The sequence below is a fragment of the Pteropus alecto genome, unplaced genomic scaffold, assembly GCF_000325575.1.
Source record: "Pteropus alecto unplaced genomic scaffold, ASM32557v1 scaffold45, whole genome shotgun sequence".
NCBI lineage: Eukaryota > Metazoa > Chordata > Mammalia > Chiroptera > Pteropodidae > Pteropus > Pteropus alecto.
Window position 1 is genome coordinate 16,847,572 of NW_006442491.1, and position 19,927 is coordinate 16,867,498.

A 19,927-nucleotide genomic window follows, 5' to 3' on the forward strand; every position below is an offset into this window, starting at 1 on the left:
AACTACCTAAATCTGATAGAAACTATTGCTAAACCATGATGCTGGCAAAACTGGTAGAGGCCGCAGCCCATGGTTTCCCATTTTTCTCTTGGTGAAACAATAGCCTGTTTTTTCCTGAAAGAAGTTAGAAGCCATCCTGCCCCTTTCCACAGTCTGTTCCTAGCTCCAACACTCAGAGTTTGTACCAGTCAGAAACATGAGTAGTTGCCTGTGTGCTGGCTGGGTGAACATTTGTCAACTCTTGAAGGGGCTGATCTCCAAAAGCCCCATTCCCTGGAAATAAATCCATTTGGAATGTTAAAAATGCATAGACAACAGCAGAGAAGTAGTAAGGAGAAGATCCTAAAGTCAGTTTATATTATTACGAAGGTATCCTAAGAACTCGTTCATAAAGGAAATGAGATTTTCTCTTATAAATTCACTAAAGGACAAAAGAGAAAATTTATCTGAAGGTTTTGATGATATCCTGATTGGGAGAGTACTACCTAAGGAAGGAAATCACCTTTCGAAGAGGGAGATGGTCACAGATGCAAAGGAAAAGAGGGGTCCATAAGCAAAAGACAGGTTGATAATAATGGCAAAGATATCCCGAAGGCAGGAAGGGAGGGATGTGGGAAATGGCAGACAGTGGACATTGGGCACTCCAGTCCCATTGCTTCATCTCCTTTTCTTAGTACTGATTCTGTGCTCAAATCATCTTTGGCTTATTTGGCTTCTTATGTAGGTCTGTCTATAAGGAAAGCATTTGCCCATCACCTGTGCTCTGAAGATTTTGGTTTCTATGGCAGTGATTTTTCATTGCAAACGAATAGACTGGACTTGAGATATGGCTTAGCTTCCCATATAACTAACTCACCTAAAAATAAAAGGCACTGCTGATGTGGATTTCAATTTTTCAGTTCTTTCACCACTTACGTCTCTTTGTAAATTAATGATCTGGCATCCAGTTTTATATATCAGTCTCATCAGCTCTATCAATGTGAGTCCTCCTTCGAGAGATGGATCTCCTGTCAGGGCACTGATAAAATCAATCCAAAATATAGGCTTGCAAGGCAGAGGGCCTACAGGAGTAGGGAACACTGCCAAGTGAGGCCTGGAAGACACAGCCTGCCAGTTGGTCACTTGGCAACCATCTGACAGCCCCTCAAGGCTGTGGGCATTTGGGCCTGAAAAGTGATACCCCGGAGATGGGGCAGAGCCAAAGGAAGCTTCTGGAAGAAGCTCTACTTGGAAGCTTTTATCCTTCATTGGTTTAGAGGATCAGAAAAGTGGGCTGGGGAGTGGGCAGGAGAAGACTCCCATACCCTTCTTCCTCAGGCTGTGTGAGATGGTAGCTGCTGCTCTGGGACTAGGTTATTAGTTGTGCATCTTGCTCTCCAGCTACATATAGGAAAAAAGATTTCAAATAGTAGTTGAACAAGACCCAGGCAAGCTATACATCTGGTCTGTGGAGGAAATCAGGATCTGAATGACTAAAAACAACCAGTGAAGCCTGAGAAATAGTACTGCAGAACAAAGAAAAGGGGACACCATGCTTTGAAATTTTTGGAAAGCAGTTCCTCTAGGATACATAAACAAATTTTGAGAAATGATTTAGCATTCTTAACGGATATAAGAAATATGACTTCTAGAGCAAAGGATAAAAATTTGAGATTTACAATATAGGTGAAATGTGGAAGGATTACAAAGTAGCTAAAAGTTCAGTAATAAAATGAAAATAAACATTATACTGTAATAGAGACAAGAAAATTGATTAAATGATATTGATAATAAACCTGAGAAATTTCTGAGAATGCAAAGAGGGAGAGAGAGCAAAGAATTAATAACAATGAGGGAAGGTAAATACAGGGCAGCCATCTTTTTCCAAAGGAAGAAGCTAGAACTATTTAGAAAGAAACACGATTGAACAAAATCATTTATCAAAGATATATTTAAAGAGCACAGTCTTCAGCTGGAAAGAAAAGATCTGAGTGTGCAGTTGTTAATTGGTAAATAGTTTCTAGATAAAATTAATAAAATGACTCATAGTAGTCAAGCAATTAAAACAGAAAAAGGAGAAAAATAATATTAGGAATAAAAAAGATTCAACCCCAATGTATACAGAAAATAATTACAAAAATTATGGGACCACCATCTGCAACTTTCTGGCAATGCATATGAAAATCTTAATGAAATGATCAAGTTTTGGGAAAAATATGAAATATCAAAATGGCCCCAAGTAAAAGTTAGAACATGAATAACCAGGGAATACATGACAAATTATCAAGGTATTCGATTAGAGTGGATGATTCATCAAACAATATTTAGGGTTTCGAAAATAAGAAATTAATATTGTTAATTTCATGAGTTTAGTTCTTCCCTGGAGAGGAAACGAGTGTCAAATATATAGAAACCCTCAAAGATAGGTGTAGAGAAATTGACAGGGTACAGCTGGTTTCCATTTCTGGATGAACTGATATGGTCAACTGGACCTCATGTTCAGGATTCTGGGGGAGCTGGACACAATGATGAGGCTGGGAGGTGCCTATCATGATGACCCAGATTCAGAATTTTGCAGCCTCTGTACCACACACCTTAGCCATCAGCATCTTATAGGCGTAGAGTCGCTTGCCTTTCCCCTTTCCCAAGGCTCCTTCATACTTCTCCACAAATTCTTGGGCCTCCCTGATTAGGAAAAAAAAAGGGGGCAGGAATTCAATTAATGTCCAACCAAAAGAAATCTGAACTATGATGGTGTCTATGTGGCTAAAAGCATTAAGTGTTTTTATACTCCTAGTTGAATTTAATTTCCATGAAGGAAGGGTATTTTGTCTGCTTTGTCCCTGAAATCTCCCAAATGCAAGCATAGTGCTTGCTTCCTACAGGGTAGGCACCTATAGGCAGAATTTTGGCTCTCATGACCTTTGCCCCATAGTGGTACACTCATGAATGGCAAAAGGGAATTTGCATATGTAAACATCACTCATTTTAAATAAGGAGATTATTTTGGATGATCTGAAAGGGCCCACTGTAATCACTTGAGCCCTTAAAAAGAGATGAGGAAGGCAGAAGAGTCAGAGGGAGAGATGTGGTAGAATGGAAAGCAGGGAAATTAGAAGTAGAATTCTCGACCCTTTGTTGCTCGGGCCCCTCTGGAAGATGATGCATTGAAAGTAAGAGAAAAAATGAATTCTGACAAAAATCAGTGGGCTTGGAAAAGAACCCAGATCCCCAGATGAGAATGCAGCCCTGCTGATACCTTGGTTTTAGCCCAGTAAGATCATGAGCAGAGAATTCAGCCATGCCATGCTGGACTTCTGACTGATAGAACTGTGAGCTAACAAATGAGTGTTGTCTTAAACTGTTAAGCTTATGGTAGTTTGTTACAGCAGCAACAGAAAGTGAATACGACATTCAGTAGATATTTGTGAATTGCATGAATGTTGAATGAGTGAGTGAACATCCAAGAAAGGTTGGATGAGAAACACATGGATCAATTAAATATCCTGGGGTGGTGAGGACTGGCTCCTGAGAACCTACTGTGAACTATTCAGGAACTTGGTCGACCAGTTGTTGAACTGTTAGGAGGTTGAAATTGACCATGGTGGCAGTATTTAGATCATGGAAATCAGCCAATGTTACAAAAAAGGACTTCCTCATCTTGCCCCCCAGAGAACTAGTTTATCAGCAACCACTGGATAAACCCAAACAGGTGGAAGAAGAATGAAGTCCATCTCAAGGTAGACAGAAGAGACGTGGTGGAGCTGTGTGTCTCACAGCTATTACTACAGCCCCCACAGCTCGCTACACCATACCTATACTACCTCCAAAGTGCACGTGCAGGCTGTTGACATGTATCAAAGTCACATTCTTTTTTTTTAAGGTGAGCCAACCCTTGGTTGACCTCACAAATTGCAAGGACCTTGTCAGTTTACAATCCCTTATTTTTTTTTATCTTTTACACCTACGGCACCTGGTCTTCCTAGGTGGTCTCCCATCCAAGTACTAACCAGGCCTGACCCTGCTTAGCTTCCGAGATCAGACAGGATCAGGCTTGTTCAGGGTAGCATGGCCATAGACCAAAGTCACATTCTAACCTGAGGTTAATCCAGAGGCTGGTTTTATTAGGGTATCTCAATGCTATCTCCATATTGATGAGGCCGACTGTCTAGGTCCTGAGCCCAGGGTCGACAGCTGGGTTGTATGGGATCAAAGCTCCATAATGGGATCAGCTCCCTGTTCCCCATTTAGGAAGGACATATCCTGGCAGTGAGTTTTCTGTGACTACCAACATCTCTGAGACACCAAAGTATGTTTTCCTGAAATTCGTATTTTTGTCTTTGTGTGTCCATCTTACGAGTGTGCAGAGGCTTGTAAGCTCTTGGAGTTTGTGAATTTAAATGTGCCAACCTTTAAGATTTGAGGACTTCAGATGAGAATTCTCAAAAGGGAAAGTCAGCTCTTGCACCTGAGCCATTGAGCCTGGCAGCAAATACTTTTCTTCTCGATGCCCAGACTGTGTCCAGATCCCCAGAGAGCCCTCAGGGGAAGGGCACCCAGCGCTGGGATCAAACTCCGAGGACCATTCCCTGTGAAGAGTCCACCTGGTTTAAGAATTTTGATGGAGGAACCTCTTGAGCATGTAGAGTCTCTGACTCGATCATGTATGTGGGGTTCCCATACATATGTATATATAAAATTTGTCTATTTTCTCTCTTTAAAAAAAAAAAAGAATTGTGATGGACACAGCAAGCTTTTCTGGATCTGGTGAAGGTATGTAAATAATAACTAATGTTTTTACAGCAAACTCCTTTAAACATGTTACCTGTGATCCAAACTATCATGTTTTTCCTTATCAGAGATAGTATTTGGTTTATAGAAACACTAACTCCTACACATCCCAGTTGTTGCAAATCTTACTTCTGTAAAGTGCTTCTGTTCCCTCCTTGTCAGCACTGTCCTTTCAGACAAAGGACAATGGCCAAATTTGAGAAATTCTCAGTCATTATTTCTTTGAAGACTTTCAGTCTCACCTTCTTTCTCTTTTTCTGGATTCCCTTTTCCCCCTTGATATCCAGGGCAAGGGATTTGGAGAAGACACTAATGTTAGATCGTTTATGATAGTCCCACACGTCTCCGAGGCTCTGTTCACTTTTCCCCCCAGAATATCTTCTCTCTGTTCAGATTGGGTAATTTCTCTTGTTCTATCTTCAACTTCACTTTTTTTTCACTCTGTTCTCTCCATTCTGCTGTTGAACCCATTCATTGAGTTTTTAAATTTTTCAGTTATTGTGTTTTTTACATCCAAAATTTCTAGTTGTTCATATTTATATCTTCTATTTCTTTTCTTAGACTTTCTATTTCTTCATTTGTTTCTTGTGTTCATAATATGATAGTTTCTTTACAATCTTTGTCAGATAATTCTAACATCTGTGCCATCTTGGTGTTAATGTCTGTTGACTGTCTTTTATTTTTTAGCTTCAGATCTTCCTGGTTCTTGGTATGATGGAGTGGTTTTTAACTGAAGCCTGGACATTTGGGATATTATGAGATTCTGGCTCTTATTTGAATCTTGTGTTTTAGCAGGTGTCCTTTGATACTGCTCCAGTAGGTAAAGAGTGATGCCATCTGGTTACTTCCAGGTAGAAATTTAGGTTCTTCATTTGACTTGTTTTGACACCCAAGAGCTCCTTGTTACTGCCAAGCAGGGATGGGAGTTCGGGCTCCCCGACCAGGTTTCTGCTCACGTCATCCTAAGGAGGAGGGACATCTTGTTATTGCCAGGTGGTGATAAAAGTCCACACTCTCCATGTGGCCTCCACTCACACCAGTGAGAGAGGGAGAGAGAGGACTCATTACTGCCTAGTGGAGATGAAAGCTTCTGCTCCCCACTCAGTCTTCTTTGCACCACCCTGGTGGGGATGTTGGAGGTGCCATGTTATAATCTGGCAAGGGAAGAAAATCTAGCTTTCTCCACTTGGCTTTTATCCACTTGGCTGGGTGGGGCTGCTGTTTTGTTTGTGGGGTTTGGCTGGAATAGGGTTGTTATTGTCTAGAAGTTTTCTGTCTTGCCAGGCTGTCCCTTTCTTGGTCCTTTGACCAGAGAGAGCAGGCTTTTCTTTAGGAAATTTTTTTGTTTATGGTTGTCGTTGTTTCTGGGTTGCCAGCTTCTCCAGTCTGGGATATATAGGCAAAAAGAAACAAACCCTAGAACTCAATGCCCTGTCATTCCCTTGGTCCTGAGGTTCTTAGTTAGTCTGCCTCCTTCTCTATACCTTTTTGAGTCTCCTTATGTTTGCTTTACATGTAATGTCCAGGGTTTTACTTAGTGGGTATGTCTACTCTTTGTACTTAGTGGGTATGTCTACTCTGTCTTCCCGGAAGTGGAATTCTTCATCTCTTGAAAGAAAGCAAACAGTTTGGATAATTTTCTAATTATCAGACAAAGCTAAGGGATACACTTGGTTAATTTAACGATTAAAGCAAACATCCCTGACTCATGGGCACTTGAAGCTCTTTTGCTAACACCACAGCCCACCTTTTGTCATTATTAATTCTTTCCATTAATAATATCTTTTCTGATTCATCTCTGTTCCCCATCCTCATCTCTCAGGGCTCAGCATGGTGTCTGGCAGAAAAGATGTTCAAGCTTTAATCATAGCAATAACTACTGTTTATCAATCGCATATTATGTGCTGGGCACTTAATATAAATATTTTTAATTTGTCAGAACAACTCTGCAAGGTAGAAATTATTATTCCTATTTTACAAATGAGGAGTGTGAGGCTCATAGAGGTTAAGAGAAGGAAATCAGACGGACAGGATTTGAATAGCCACCCAGATGTGGTGGAAGGTGAACATGGGCTTGCCCCAACTCAGTGCTATTGCTCTTTATGCCTTGCCATCCTTCTTCTACTGTCTACAACAGCTATGCCCAGGTCAGCCAGCTGCCTGAGGTCCCCACACCATTGCTTCTAAAAAAAGAGGATACAGTCTGGAGACGCTATCTGCAGCTGAAGACTTCATTGCCAGAAGAGCAAATCATACAGGAGGCAAAGGGGTACATTCCAGAATGTCTAGTAATTCTGGAGAGGTGATTACAAATTAAGAGCGCAGGTTCTGGAGACAAAATTCCTGAATTCAAATCCTGGCCAGGGCACTTAACTCGCTGTGTGAACTTGGACAAATTACTAGATTGTTCTGTGTCACAGTTTGCTCGTCATTAAAATGGGGACAGTCATATAGTACTACCTGCACCACAGGGTGGTTATGAGGATGGAATGAATTGTTACACATACAGCATTCAGAACAGTGCCCAGCACATAGGGAGCACATGTTGGCTATATATAAAAAAGAAAGAATATTAGTAGATGAATAAGACACATGTTGGCTATATATAAAAAAGAAAGAATATTAGTAGATGAATAAGACATGGTTCTGTAAATAAGAGCACCCAATCAAGTGAGTGGACAGTGCCTTGGGGATCAGAGGGCCAGTAAATAACTCCGCCTGAATGCGGAGAGGAGCAATGGAGGCTTCCTCGCAAAGGGGACGTGTGGTCCCAGCCTTACTGGTGTGTATGAATTAGCCAGGTGGGCTGGCAGAAAGCAGAGACCTAGGAACAGGCACAGGATGGAGGGGAACCTCAGAGGCTAGAGAGCCTTAGATTTTAGTCTGGGAGAGGGAAGAAGAAGGAGGGAAAAAGGAGGAGGGAGGAGCCTTGCCCCGGTGAGCCAGTGAGAGACAAGTCTTTTCACTGTCTCAGGCCCTAGCCACTTCCCACCCCCACCAAGGGCAGGAATCGCCTGGCGGGGATGTCGGACTTCTCCTCTGGGCAGCTAAAGAGCCCTGGGGGATTTTCAAGGTTCCTGAGACTTTCAACCAGCTAGAGATCTCATTTCCATAAGCATCAAGTTTGCTCTTTTTCCACCATTAATAAAAGATGTGTTCAGGTGACACGTGAGTAGTGGTGACGTTCTGTTAGAGTGACAGAAAGCTGTACTACTCCGGCTAACAGGAGGAAGAATCTGGCCCTGAGGGAGCAGGGGGAAGACACTCAGACAAAGGGCAGCTGGCCACTGCCCAGCGCTGTACCTGAAGCTCAAACCGTAGCCATTTAATTCAATATATTAAAAAATTACACTTTCGATATGTAATTAATATAAAAAATTATTGATGAGATATTTTACATTCTTTTTGTACTGTCTTCCAAATCCAGTGCTCATCTCGCACCACATGTGATGATTTAAATTTAAATAAATTAAAATATAATAAAAAATTCATTTTCTCAATCGCACTATCTACTTTTCAAGTGCTCTGTAGCCACATGTGGCTATTGGCTGCTCTGTTAGTGCAGATTTAGAGCCTTTCCATCATCCCAGAAGCTCTGAGGGTCGGCACTGGCCTGGAGGCATGGCAGGCAGGCAGTTCTCCCTGCAGTCACGTAGGAGACAATGTACTAATTTGCAGGGCAGTGGAGTAAGCTCTGCCTGAACCCTTGTCAGGGTCTGCATTGGCTTTGTGCAGCCAACATCTTTGCTATGCCTTTTGGGGGCAAACACACATAAGTCTTCTAGATTGTTCTATGTAAGAAAAGGGGAGGCGTTGACTTGAACAATGAGGAAACTCAGGTGTGAGAGGAGCCAGGAAAAATGGCTTTCTAGAGGAAAGAGGAAAGGAAGTTTTACCTCCACACCTGTGGCAGAAACAATCAAGAAAGACTTGGGGAAAATGATAATGTTGGATGGAAATTTTTAGGAGAAAACCAGAAGTTAATCAATGAGACTCCTGCCCTTATCTCAAAACTACAGTAGAGAGTCAAGAATCACCAAATGCTTGGTGTGCCAGCCTTTCATATGGAAACCAGAGAAGCTTCTGAGTTGAAAATAGGAGTCAGGGGCATGGGTAGAGGCCAGAGCAATATTCACAGAGCATCATTGCATGCTTGGCCTTGTGTTAGGCACTTGGGACACGAGAATAGTGGAGACAGACGCCCTCCTTGCTCTCCACGAGTGGGAGTGTGCTACATATGGAGAGATTCTGGGCACTTAAAGAACACAGAGAGGTCTGTCTGAATTTGTTGAGGTCGGGGATCATAGAAAGCCTCCAAGGAAGGCATGTCTGTGTTGGGTTGTGAGGGAGGCACAGAAACCACCAGCTGAGGTGGGGTACGAGACAGAAGGGGCAGCCAGGCAGTGAAGGGACATAGCTAGAGCACCATGATCTTTCCTTTCTCTCACCTGGCCCTGCTCAATGGCCAACAGCAGGGTCTCAATCAACAGCCCTGGCCCACCCTCGTCTCGGCTATAACACCAACCACCTCAGCACTGTGTTTGTGCAGGGGACACAGGGGAGAGGGGGACCAAAGCAGAGTGGGAGGGTGAATCCCCCTTCCTGTTAGGCCCCTTGCAGCAGAGAGGAGGATGTCCCCCGTCCTCAGAAGGAGCGGAGCCTTTAGACATTGAGAGGCCCTGGCCGCCAGCGCCTGCTCACCTGAGCTCCGTGAGCTTCTTTGTCATGGGCCAGGGCTTGTTGCGCATGGTAGCAATGAGCTTCTTCTTGTCTTCTACCTGCTCCAAGATCCGGGCCAGCTCCTCCTCCGACAGAGATGCCCTGCCAGAGGTACCGGAGGCTACAGAAGGTGATCTGAAGGAAAGCCAGGGCGGAGCAGAAAAGAATGAAAAGGAGGCTAGCGGGGAATGTGGACCAGCCCAGAGCTCGACAGGAAGGTGGGCTATGCTCCCGACACTCACAGCTCTGACCACCCCTCACACGCCTGCCCCTGCTCAGAAGCCCTCACTGACGCCCCCTGCCTGTCAGAGGAGGCCACAACTCTGTCCAGTAGCCCAAGGCACTTGGAGGGCTGTCTCTCCAAACTCAATTTCTTTGAGTCCTCCCCATAAACCACACTATAGCACAGTGCTTCCCAGTAGAAATATAACATGAACTATGTACTATAATTTTGAATGTTCTAGTAGCCCACATTAAAATGGTAAAAGGAAATGGGTAAAATTAATTTGAATAATGCATTTTATTTATCCAAAAATTATAATTTCAACATGTAATCAATATAGAAATTATTGAGATATTTTACATTCTTTTTGTACTGTCTTCAAAATTCAGTGTTCATCTTACATTCACAGTGCATGTCAATTCAGACAATAAATTTTCATTGAACATATTTAATCTGTTATTCGAATTTAATAAAATTTATAGTTGAAAAAAAGTAGACTCACATACCCAAATTGTTTGACATACTTAAAAGTTTCATGATAAATGAATCAAGTAGAATATAAGTTTCCTTTGACATTCCCATCTGTACCGACAAAATAATTTTTCTTTTTAGAAGAAATGCTCTGGCTTCAAATTTAAATTGATTTACATCTGTCTGTCTAGGTTAAGTAAGTTTACTAACTCTCGTGTCAACTCAGTAATATTAACATTGAATTAAAATTAAATTAAATCAGAAATTCAGTTTTTTGGTCACACTAGCCATATTTCAAGTGCCCAACGTGCGGCTGGCGGCTAGTGCATTGAACAGCACAGCTGCGGAGAACGTCCTGCTGGAAACCCAGTCATGTGATGACCCTCAGCATCTCACAGACAAAACAATGTGCTTGGCTACCACAAATTCAAGTTCTTGTGTGTGCTCCTTACAGCCTCTTTCACTCATAGAAACAATGACTCTCAGCTGAGGGTGAGGGGTGTAATGAGGGAGGGGCTAGGAAGGATTCTGCCAGGGCAGCCTTCTCAGCAACGTTCATAAATGGAAATATCAGAATATGGGCTTAGGTTTACCCCTGGCGCTAGAGACCAGTTTGCAGCAGCCTCCCTTAGTGTCGGCTTCTGATGAGCTCCTGAGGAGCAAAGGAGAAGTCATAGGAAGGAGGTGGAAAGAAGAGGCCCTTAGCTCTTGAACACTGGAAAGCTTAGAGCACAGGGATTTTTTGCCACTCCTAATGCACACCCCCTGATAGCTGCCTTTGAGTCTTTGTATAGGGTGTTCCCTCAGTCTAGGGGGCATTCAGTCATTGCTTGTTCCAATTCTACTTGTGCTTCAAAAGACTTATTAAAATGCTTATCTTCTCCTTGGAGGAACCCTGGTGCCCAGCCCCTCATCAAATCCTTTCTCATATGAATATTGCTTTCTGTATCATCTTATGGTGACTGATGCCCTGCTATACTGTCAGCATCTGGGGAACAGGGCTGAGTCTTTTTCATTCCTCTGTGCCCTGCCATGGCATCAGTGAAAAATGGCATTAAGGAGTCCTTGTCTGTACCCCTTACTTTGCATCTGCCATCAGGACCCCTGTGGTCCATTTAGGACGGTGCAAATCTCCCTCTAAAGTTCAAGACACACTGGGGCCCATCGATGATGCATTCAAGTTCTCTTTAAGTTGCTAAGGGCACTATGCATCCTTTATCATGTCCAGGGACAACCAGACAGTAGACAAAAGCCCTAACTGAGCTGGGGAGGGCTGGCATGGGTGACAGGAAATCTGCAGCCCCATTTGAGGGCCTGAGTCTTGTCTCCTTAAAGGTGGACGGGTACATTGAGTGACAACTGAGGGTGTGGGCAAAGAGGGTTTATCAGAATCCAGTGGGGAGGAGCTTCGACTTTACCATAATCCTGAGACCTCCAATTGTTTCAAAAACCTTCCCACCCATTACCAACAGGCATTCTTAAAACATCCTGAGAAGTGAGGAAAGCAAAATAGAGAGGCAAAGAGAGGGAGATGTCCCATCAAAACTGGGAGCAGAACATAGAAATAAAATTCCTCCTCGCTGACTCTGTCCATCACCCATGTGTGCTAATGCTAATGAACAAAGGAAACGAAACAGAGAGAGCAAACCCCCAAATTCTAGAATTTCAGAGCTAGTGGAACCCTTGAAATCCTTTGAGATCAATGCTCCATTTTACAGAAGAGGACATGGATCCAGATTGGAAAAATATGCTTAAAGCCCTCCGATGAGTCCTAAGTCCAATTTTGTTCATTTTTCTCATGTCCCCTGCGAGAGCTGTGGTGAGTTACCCGCTGAAATTCAGGAGACTTGGGGTTTGCCCCACCCCGCTCATGTCACATCCCACTGGGAGTTTCCACTTGCATTGGTTCAACGTGAGGCTTTGGAGTCAAGCGTGCCCAGTGATCACTACACCTGAATGGCTGTATTCTCCTCCTTGTTCTGCCCCAGAGGCAGAGAGCTGGACAGTGGCAAAGGGGGCAAAGAGAAAGCAGGGGTCACCTATTCACAAAGGAGAGGACATGGGTCCCTCGTCAGGGGAGGGAGAAGGGCCTGAAAGGAAGGAGAGCACACTTGAAGACGCACCTGAATCAGGCACAACACACCTGTGTTTCTTCCGCTGCTTCCGTATCTCTTCCTTCCTCTGCATCTCCTTTTCCTTCTTCAGGGGTGCTTTCTGCTCCTTGAAAGAAGTCCTCCCATCCCTCTTCCTCCTCCCCTCAAGAGTCCTCTCTGAAGTGCTCCGCTTCCATTCCCCCAGCTCCTCTCGTCTTCTGTGCTCTGCCTGCTTCCTCCTGGGGGAGCCCGCCCTTGGGCTGCCACTGGCCTGCTCCTTCTGGCCAGGTGGGTCTCTGCACCTGCCCGCCACACCCTTGGCTTTGGGGGCCTGCTTCCTGGAGGGTCTCCTCCCAGACCTGTCACCTGCAGGGGCAGGAAATGGACAGTTCTAACCTCACTGACCTCAACCCCAGGAGAATGTCTCCAGCTATGAGAAACTGGATGTTCAAGATGCTTCCTAAGGCTTATTGGCTCCAAAGGCCACCTCTTTTGGAGCCTTTGGTCTGGGATGAGATTAGTGTCTCCCTCCTTTGACCAGTTGGCACTCCCATACCCTTGCTTCACCTCATGCCTTTCCTTTTCCTGTGTGTGCAGTCCCTTGGGGTCAGAGCTGAGTCATCTCCTGACCCCCAGGGTCAAGGCCAAGCATAGGCCTCTGTTTAATAAGGCTGGACCACTGAGACAGGAAGGGCCTGGCTGCCTCCACTCTGTAGGGTTTGCCTCCTCACATGCCTCTGCCTGGCATGAGGGGAAGGGTAGGAAGTGGGAGCAGCAGAGCTGGTTCAGGCCCTGTTCCTCAACACTGCCATGCAGGGCCATAGGTTCAGTCAAGAGCCAGAGGGAGAGAAGGAACATATGGGCAAGAGCCTTTATTGTAGTTTCCAAGAGAAGGAATGAGTGAGGCAGGGTAAGCAGGATTAGAGTTAACCATTTTGAATAATTTCAAAAATATCCAGAATAGCCAACATAATACTGAAGGAGAAGAACGAAGTTGGAAGATAGACACTATTTAACTTCAAGACTTATTATAAAGCTACAGTAATCAAGACGGTGTGGTATTAGTGAAAAGACAGACAAATAGATCAATGTAACAGAGCAGAGAGCCCAGAAATAGACTCACATAAATGGTGCCAGAACAACTGGATATTGCATTATGTGCAAAAAAAAAAAAAAAAAAAAAAAATCATAATAATCTAGACATAGACCTTCTACCTTTTACAAAAATTAACTCAAAGTGAACCATAGATCTGAATGTAAAATGCAAGATATAAAATTCTTAGTTAATAACACAAGAGAAAATCTAGGTGATCTTGGGTTTTGTAGACATTTTAGATACGACACCTAAAGCATGACCTATGAAAGAAAAACTGATAAATTGGACTTCATTAAAATTAAAAAGTTCTGCTCTGCAAAAGACACTGTTAAGAAAACAAAAAGACAAGCCACAGGCTGGAAGAAAACATTTGCAAAACAAATATCTGACAAAGGATTTGTATCCAAAGTATACAACAAATTATTAAAACTCAACAATAAGAAAGCAACTCAATTTGAAAATGGGCAAATAATCTGAACAGATAACTCCCCAAAAGAATACACAAATGGTAGATAAGCATACGGAAAGATGTGAACATCATATGTCATCAGGAAATTGAGGATTAAAACAAGGAGATACTACTATATACTTATTAGAAGGACTAAATCGAATAGACTAACCACATCAATTGCTCATGAGGATGTGGAGCAACAGGAACTCTCAATAATTGCTAGCAGGAGTGTGAAATGTTATAGCCACTTTGGAAAACAGTTTGGCAGTTCCTTACAATGCTAACATAGGTTTACCATAGAATTCAGCAATCACACTGATAGGTGTTCACCCAGATGAATTGAAAATTTGTGTCCACCAAAAATCTGCACATAAATGTTTATATCCGCTTTATTTATAATTATAGTCGGAGGCAAATAAGATAAATAAGATGTCCTTCAGTAGGTGAATGGATAAACAAACTGGTAATCCAGACAATGGGATATTATTCACTGATAAATGAAATGAGCTATTGTGCCATAAAAAGACATAGAGGAATCTGAAATGCATATTTGTAAGTGAAAGACAGTCTGAAAAGGCTATATACTCTATGATTGCACCTAAATGACATTCTGAAAAAGACAAAACTATAGAGACAGTAAAAAGATCAGTGGAAGGGGAGGGGAAGAGGAATGATAGGTGGAGCACAGGGCATTATTTTTGGATACACTAGTTTGCACGATACTGTAATGGAGGATGCATGACATTATGCATTTGTCAAAACTCATATACACAATGCAAAGAGTAAACCCTGATGAAAACTGTGGACTTTAGCTAATAATAAGGTATTAATATTGGTTGATCAGTTGTAACAAACGCAGCACACTAATACAAAGTGTTAATGATAGGGGAAGCTGCGGGGCAGGAGAGAGAGGAAGAAAGAAGATTGTATATGAGAACTCTCTGAATTTTCTACTCAATTTGTCTATACATCTAAAACTGTTCAGCTTGGGCTGAAGAATGACCACAAAGACTGAGGACTGAAACCATCTACCCCGCACTCTTCCTGGACACGGGGAACCAAACTATACCTTAGTGTCTACATTAAGATGACTTGGTGTTATGCTTCTGTCTTCATTAGCGTGACTATTTTTCCAGAAGCTTCCTGCTCAAGCAAATGGCTTAATTGCTCATTACAGGATTTCCACAAAGATCCATCAACTCTTCAATGAAAAAAAATCACAATTTGTACCCTAAGATGCTTTTAATGTTTTACCTCCAAATCCTGGCCTTGTTATTTACTGTGGACTGTTATATTATGATTCTTACCCAATCCTAACCAAGTCCCCACTTTGAAAGAACTGCCCAAGTCAAACTTTTAATTCTCATTAAATTCTGACCTTACCTTCCCCTCTCTGAGAAACTGCCAAAACTCTGCCTGTAAGCAATAAATCAGCTTTGGGTGTAAGCAATAAATCATCTTTGTCTCATCAACGAGTTGTGTTCTTGATATTCAGGGAGCCAGATTTTGACAGCAAAACATATTTTATTTTTTTGAAAAAAAGGAATAAATAGTAGACTAAAAATAAAAGGCCATGGAAATAAGAGAGAGTGATGAATTATAATTGGGGTGATTGGATATGTTTCACAAAAGATTAATGTTTACTCTGAATCTTGAAGGATGAACAGGAGTTTATCAAGAGAAGAAAGGGGTAGAGATGGTCGTGGGGGGGGTCACAAAATGGGAGAATTCTGGGCAGAGGAAACAGAGGATTGAAGGGCCCCAATGGAAATGCCAAGGAGTCTGGGGCATGGGTGACTAAGGCGGGGCTGAGCCTTGGGTACCATCTGGCACTGGGGTGAGGAATGTGGAGGGAAGAGGTTGCCCAGAGAGCAGTACGTGCCCATGGGAAGCTGGGTGGACATCTGGAGGGTGAGGCTGTAATACTGGTGCATGCTTTGAGGGCGTGGTCTGCACCAATGGATCATGCTAGCAGCACTGAAGAGGCTGTTGTGGGGTGGGGACACTGGTTCCCAGTCACTGTAGAGCCCTGTGAGCACGTTTTACTTGCTGTGAAGGCAAGAATAGGCATCAAGCGTGGGTCTGACTCCACCATTAACAATCTCCTTGGTTTGGGGACTTGGTTTCCAGTCTCTGTGATTACTTCTGGGCCAGATGAGATAACTGGTGTAAGCACTTAGAACAGTACTGAGTGCTATTTACAGACTCAAAGACAGTCAATCCTATGTGTGACAAGACAAGTTTTCTTCACCCAGTGCTACCCAACCTCTTTCTTCTCCTTCTCATCTCCTATGAGAAAAAGGTTTTTGGTAAGACAACGTAAAGAAAGATTATTTAAACATAATAACAACTCATCTAGGTTAGGAAGCTGGTTAGTATCAGCCAGCGAGAGATGGTTTGTCTTGTAGATGCTCTTCCCCATGGCTCTTGGAGGCTTCAGCCCCCTCTTGGAGGAGGATTGGTCAGAAATGAATTCACTCCCTCCAAAGACATGGGATCGTATATGGGGAAATGTGTGTCACTGTAGCTGTGACCTCAAGGAGAGCCCTAGAACTGAGCTAGGCTCTCAGAGAGTACAGAGGAGCAGAGAGAGTGGGCGAGGGATTAAAAAGAGTCTCCTGGGTCTCTATCCAAGATCGGCTCCATATGGCTTGAAAGGACTGGATAAGAAAGTCAATATATGCTTGCATCCTCTTCTGAATTCTGTGTGTCCTCAGGCACCTAATAAAATGGTTTTCTCAGTAATGAGTTCTTTTCTAAGTACTGAGTTCTTGGTACAGTTAACTGTACAGATAACTCGGAGAGTTCAAACATTTTTTTCCCAAGCTACAGCTCCTGTTGTAATCTCATTTCCCAGCTGAACAAAATTCATGTGGACTGTGGAAAGCAAGCTTGAATTTGCCCTTCAATCTTCCCAACCTTTCCTGCACAGAGAACGAGCTGCTGTTTTAGTTTTTTAATGTGTGTATATATATGTATATATATACACATATTAAATATTATGCATTACATAAACAAATTATGCATTACGTAAAGTCATTCAAAATTGACTCTCTCTCTCTCTCTATATATATATACATATATATGTACATATGACTCTCTCTCTCTATGTACATATATACATACATATATATGTACATATATGTGTGTGTGTGTGTGTGTGTGTGTGTGTGTATATATATATATATATAAAGAAGACTTCCTGTAATTATCTTCTTCAATAAATGTGAGAAGTTGCCACCTTGCAACAACACAGTCAGAGTAACCTAGAGAGAGAGAGAGAGAGAGAGAGAGAGAGAGAGTCAATTTTGAATGACTTTACGTAATGCATAATTCAGGAGCTGGACAGGCAGCTGCCACATTAGGAAGACCTGCAAGCCCAGTACGCACTCCCTTCCATGTAACAGGCCTCCTTGCGTTTATGCACCTGAATGGAGCATAAACAGATAATTCAGAGTGAAAAACAGGCTGAGGAGAAGCTGCAAGGACCAGCAGGTCCAGCTCACCCTCCGACTCAGTGACCTTAACAGTTAAGTACATTCATGAAATGATACGGGAGGAGGGAGAGTTCTGACTCTCCTTTTCAACTAATGGAATAATAAAGTGTTATTATTTTGAGAAAGACCTTTGTATTTTCAGAGATTTTTCTTTTTTCATCTCCTTGTAGAACATAAGCCCAAGGAATAGAGTATCAGTTCCCTTCAGAGGTGATTCCAGAGGAGATTTTAAACAGGAATCTTTGGGTAATTGGGTTTCAGTTAATTTAACAGATTCCTATGATTTAACTTCACTGAATCCCTTGATAATTTGGATCCCTGAAGTGAAAATTATGACCCATTTCCTCTTCCCTATGGGGAAGGGAAAATTGCAAGGGGGAGGGCGTGCGTGTACTTTGCGGAGGTTAAGAGTGTGCCATCTGGAGTCAGGTGGCCTGGGTGTCAGTGAGTCCTGGCTCCACCACCTACCAGCTGCCTGGACCTCACTTCCCTGGCCTCCAGCCTGGTGAGTGTTCACTACTTACCAAGACTCAACTCAAAGTGTCACCAACTCTGGGTGTCTGCTCTGACACCCAGGGCTGAGGGTAGGCCCTTCCTGTGCAGCATCTGTCCCCTCCCTGCACAATTAAACCTCCTGCTTGGGAAGCTTCCTTACAAAGAGAGGGAGGAGGGAGAGTGGGGAAAGGGAAGGATGGAAGGAAGAAGGAGGATGAAAGAGATGGTGGCTGAATTGCCAGCCTAAGCCAGCACTGCAGGCTCCCCAGGCACACATCACCCCATCTCACCTGTGCCTGGAGATCCGTTCTTCATCCTCCCTCTTCTTCCACCTTCTGCTGTAAGAGATGGACAGGAATGAATGGCTGACCTCTAGAAAGTCCCCTTCCCTGTACCACCCCATTCACTATGGGAACCCTCAGCTGGTTTACAGCTGCCTCAGATGGGAACCTGGCTCCCATTATTTTAGTAACAAGCTCCAGAGTCTCGAGTCTTGACGTTTCTCTGACACCCTTGAAAAGTCGAGGTCAGAACAACCCCACAACCTCCTTCCCCAGACAGACAGAAAGGCAGACAGACAAATCGGCTGAAGGGATTGCTAAGGATAAGTGATAAAAAGACCTTGGTTGGCTCTGACCGCCTCTGTGGCTCAGCGGTAACACAGGCACTGTGCACAGTGCTTTGCATATGTCCTTTTTTGAACCCACCCAAAGGCCCTGCAAAAAATGATGGCTGCCTTCATCTCAGGATGAGGCAGGGGGAGGTTGGATATCTGGACTGAGGTGGCTGAGTAAGCAAGTGGCAGGCTCAGCGCTCAAACCTGGGTCCCTGTGCCTCTTAAGACCCCTCTGCTTCCCAGTCCCCGGCTACTGCCCAAGAACTCTGTGGGTGGGCCCCTTGGAGATAGGGACCAACTCACCTTCCCCCAGGCCCTTTAGTTGGCGACTCATGGTCAGTGGGGCTGATTCGGCCCCCACACTGGCTCACGCGGCTTGCTGGTCTACATGAACCTTCAACCTGGCCTGCTTTCCTGCCCTCATGGTGACTGGCCTCCCTTCCCAGGTGCAGGCAGCCAGGGCTCCGTGGCTTGGACTGAATGCGGAGGTGGGTGAAGTGGGAGTCAGGAAAGAGGTGAGGCTGTGAGTTCCCAGTCCTTCAATCCTGCCGCACACTCCTCACCTCAGGTTTCCCTGGAGAGAGGCTGGTGTGGCCTCATGTTTCAAGCATCGCTTACAATGAAGGGGCCCTGGAGCGGCTGGAGTTGTCAGCTCATCCCTGGCCAGGGAAGGTGTGAGGAGCATTCCAGGGCCCTTTCCCTCTACCCTGTCCCTGGTTAGGACAAGGCACCAAGGAAGTTCTAGGACATTTGTGAAAGTTATCACCAGGATTCTTTAAAATGCAGATTCCCAGGACTACCACTGGGCTTTTGAATCAGTAGGTCTGGGCGGGGCCCCAGGACTCTGCACTCTGAATCCTGACTCAGGGGTCTTGAAGCTGCATGCTCACCTACCAGAACTCCGCCCATTGCTGCCCGGCTTCAGAAAGGTAACTTTGGCTACTTTGAAAACTGTGACCAGAGTTTCAGAGTTGACCATCTGGAAGGCAGTTAAGGCCCTGGAGTGGGGTTCTTAACCTAGAGGAAAACAGTACATTTTAATTTTTTTGTAGTTTTTAACTGAAATTTAGCATTTCCCTAACAATGTGTGATTTTGTCCCCAATAGAAGTCATGGATCTTTTCACAGTACATTAAGTTGTTGGGGATATCTCAAAAAATCATGTATGCTGCCACTAGATCTTATTAACTATTAGGAAGCACCTGTGTCATTGTACGACAGGTTTTAAAAACTATTTTGATACCTATTTCAGGATTTTAGGTCTCCTTTGTAATCCAGTATTTTATCTTATGGATTTAAAATCAATGTTTGATGAAGAGGTCTGTGCCTCTTATCAGGATTCTGTGACACACAACACAGGATTAAAAACCTGCCCCAAGGCAAATCTCACGTAGGTGTCCAGACAGACCCAGCCTCGGACCCTCTGGTGACTTTGGTAAAGGAGCAAAATAACCATCACATGTAGTAATGTGTAAAACGCATGCATGACGTTAAGCT

The 19,927-nt window shown here is 43.7% G+C and overlaps 1 protein-coding gene and 1 pseudogene across 1 annotated transcript in view; both read right to left on the reverse strand.

Annotated features, from left to right (window-relative positions):
* TMC2 (transmembrane channel like 2) overlaps positions 1-18,765 on the reverse strand; it is a 59,246-nt gene extending 40,481 nt beyond the window's left edge. The window contains exons 1-5 of the mRNA XM_006922015.2: positions 18,735-18,765; positions 18,106-18,153; positions 12,327-12,642; positions 9,472-9,624; positions 2,574-2,664 (exon numbers count right to left, since the gene is read on the reverse strand). Coding sequence (XP_006922077.1) covers positions 2,574-2,664; positions 9,472-9,624; positions 12,327-12,642; positions 18,106-18,153; positions 18,735-18,765 — 639 coding nt within the window. The remainder of the gene's footprint in view (positions 1-2,573; positions 2,665-9,471; positions 9,625-12,326; positions 12,643-18,105; positions 18,154-18,734) is intronic.
* LOC112471384 lies at positions 3,941-4,059 on the reverse strand (annotated as a pseudogene).
* Positions 18,766-19,927: the final 1,162 nt, after the last annotated feature.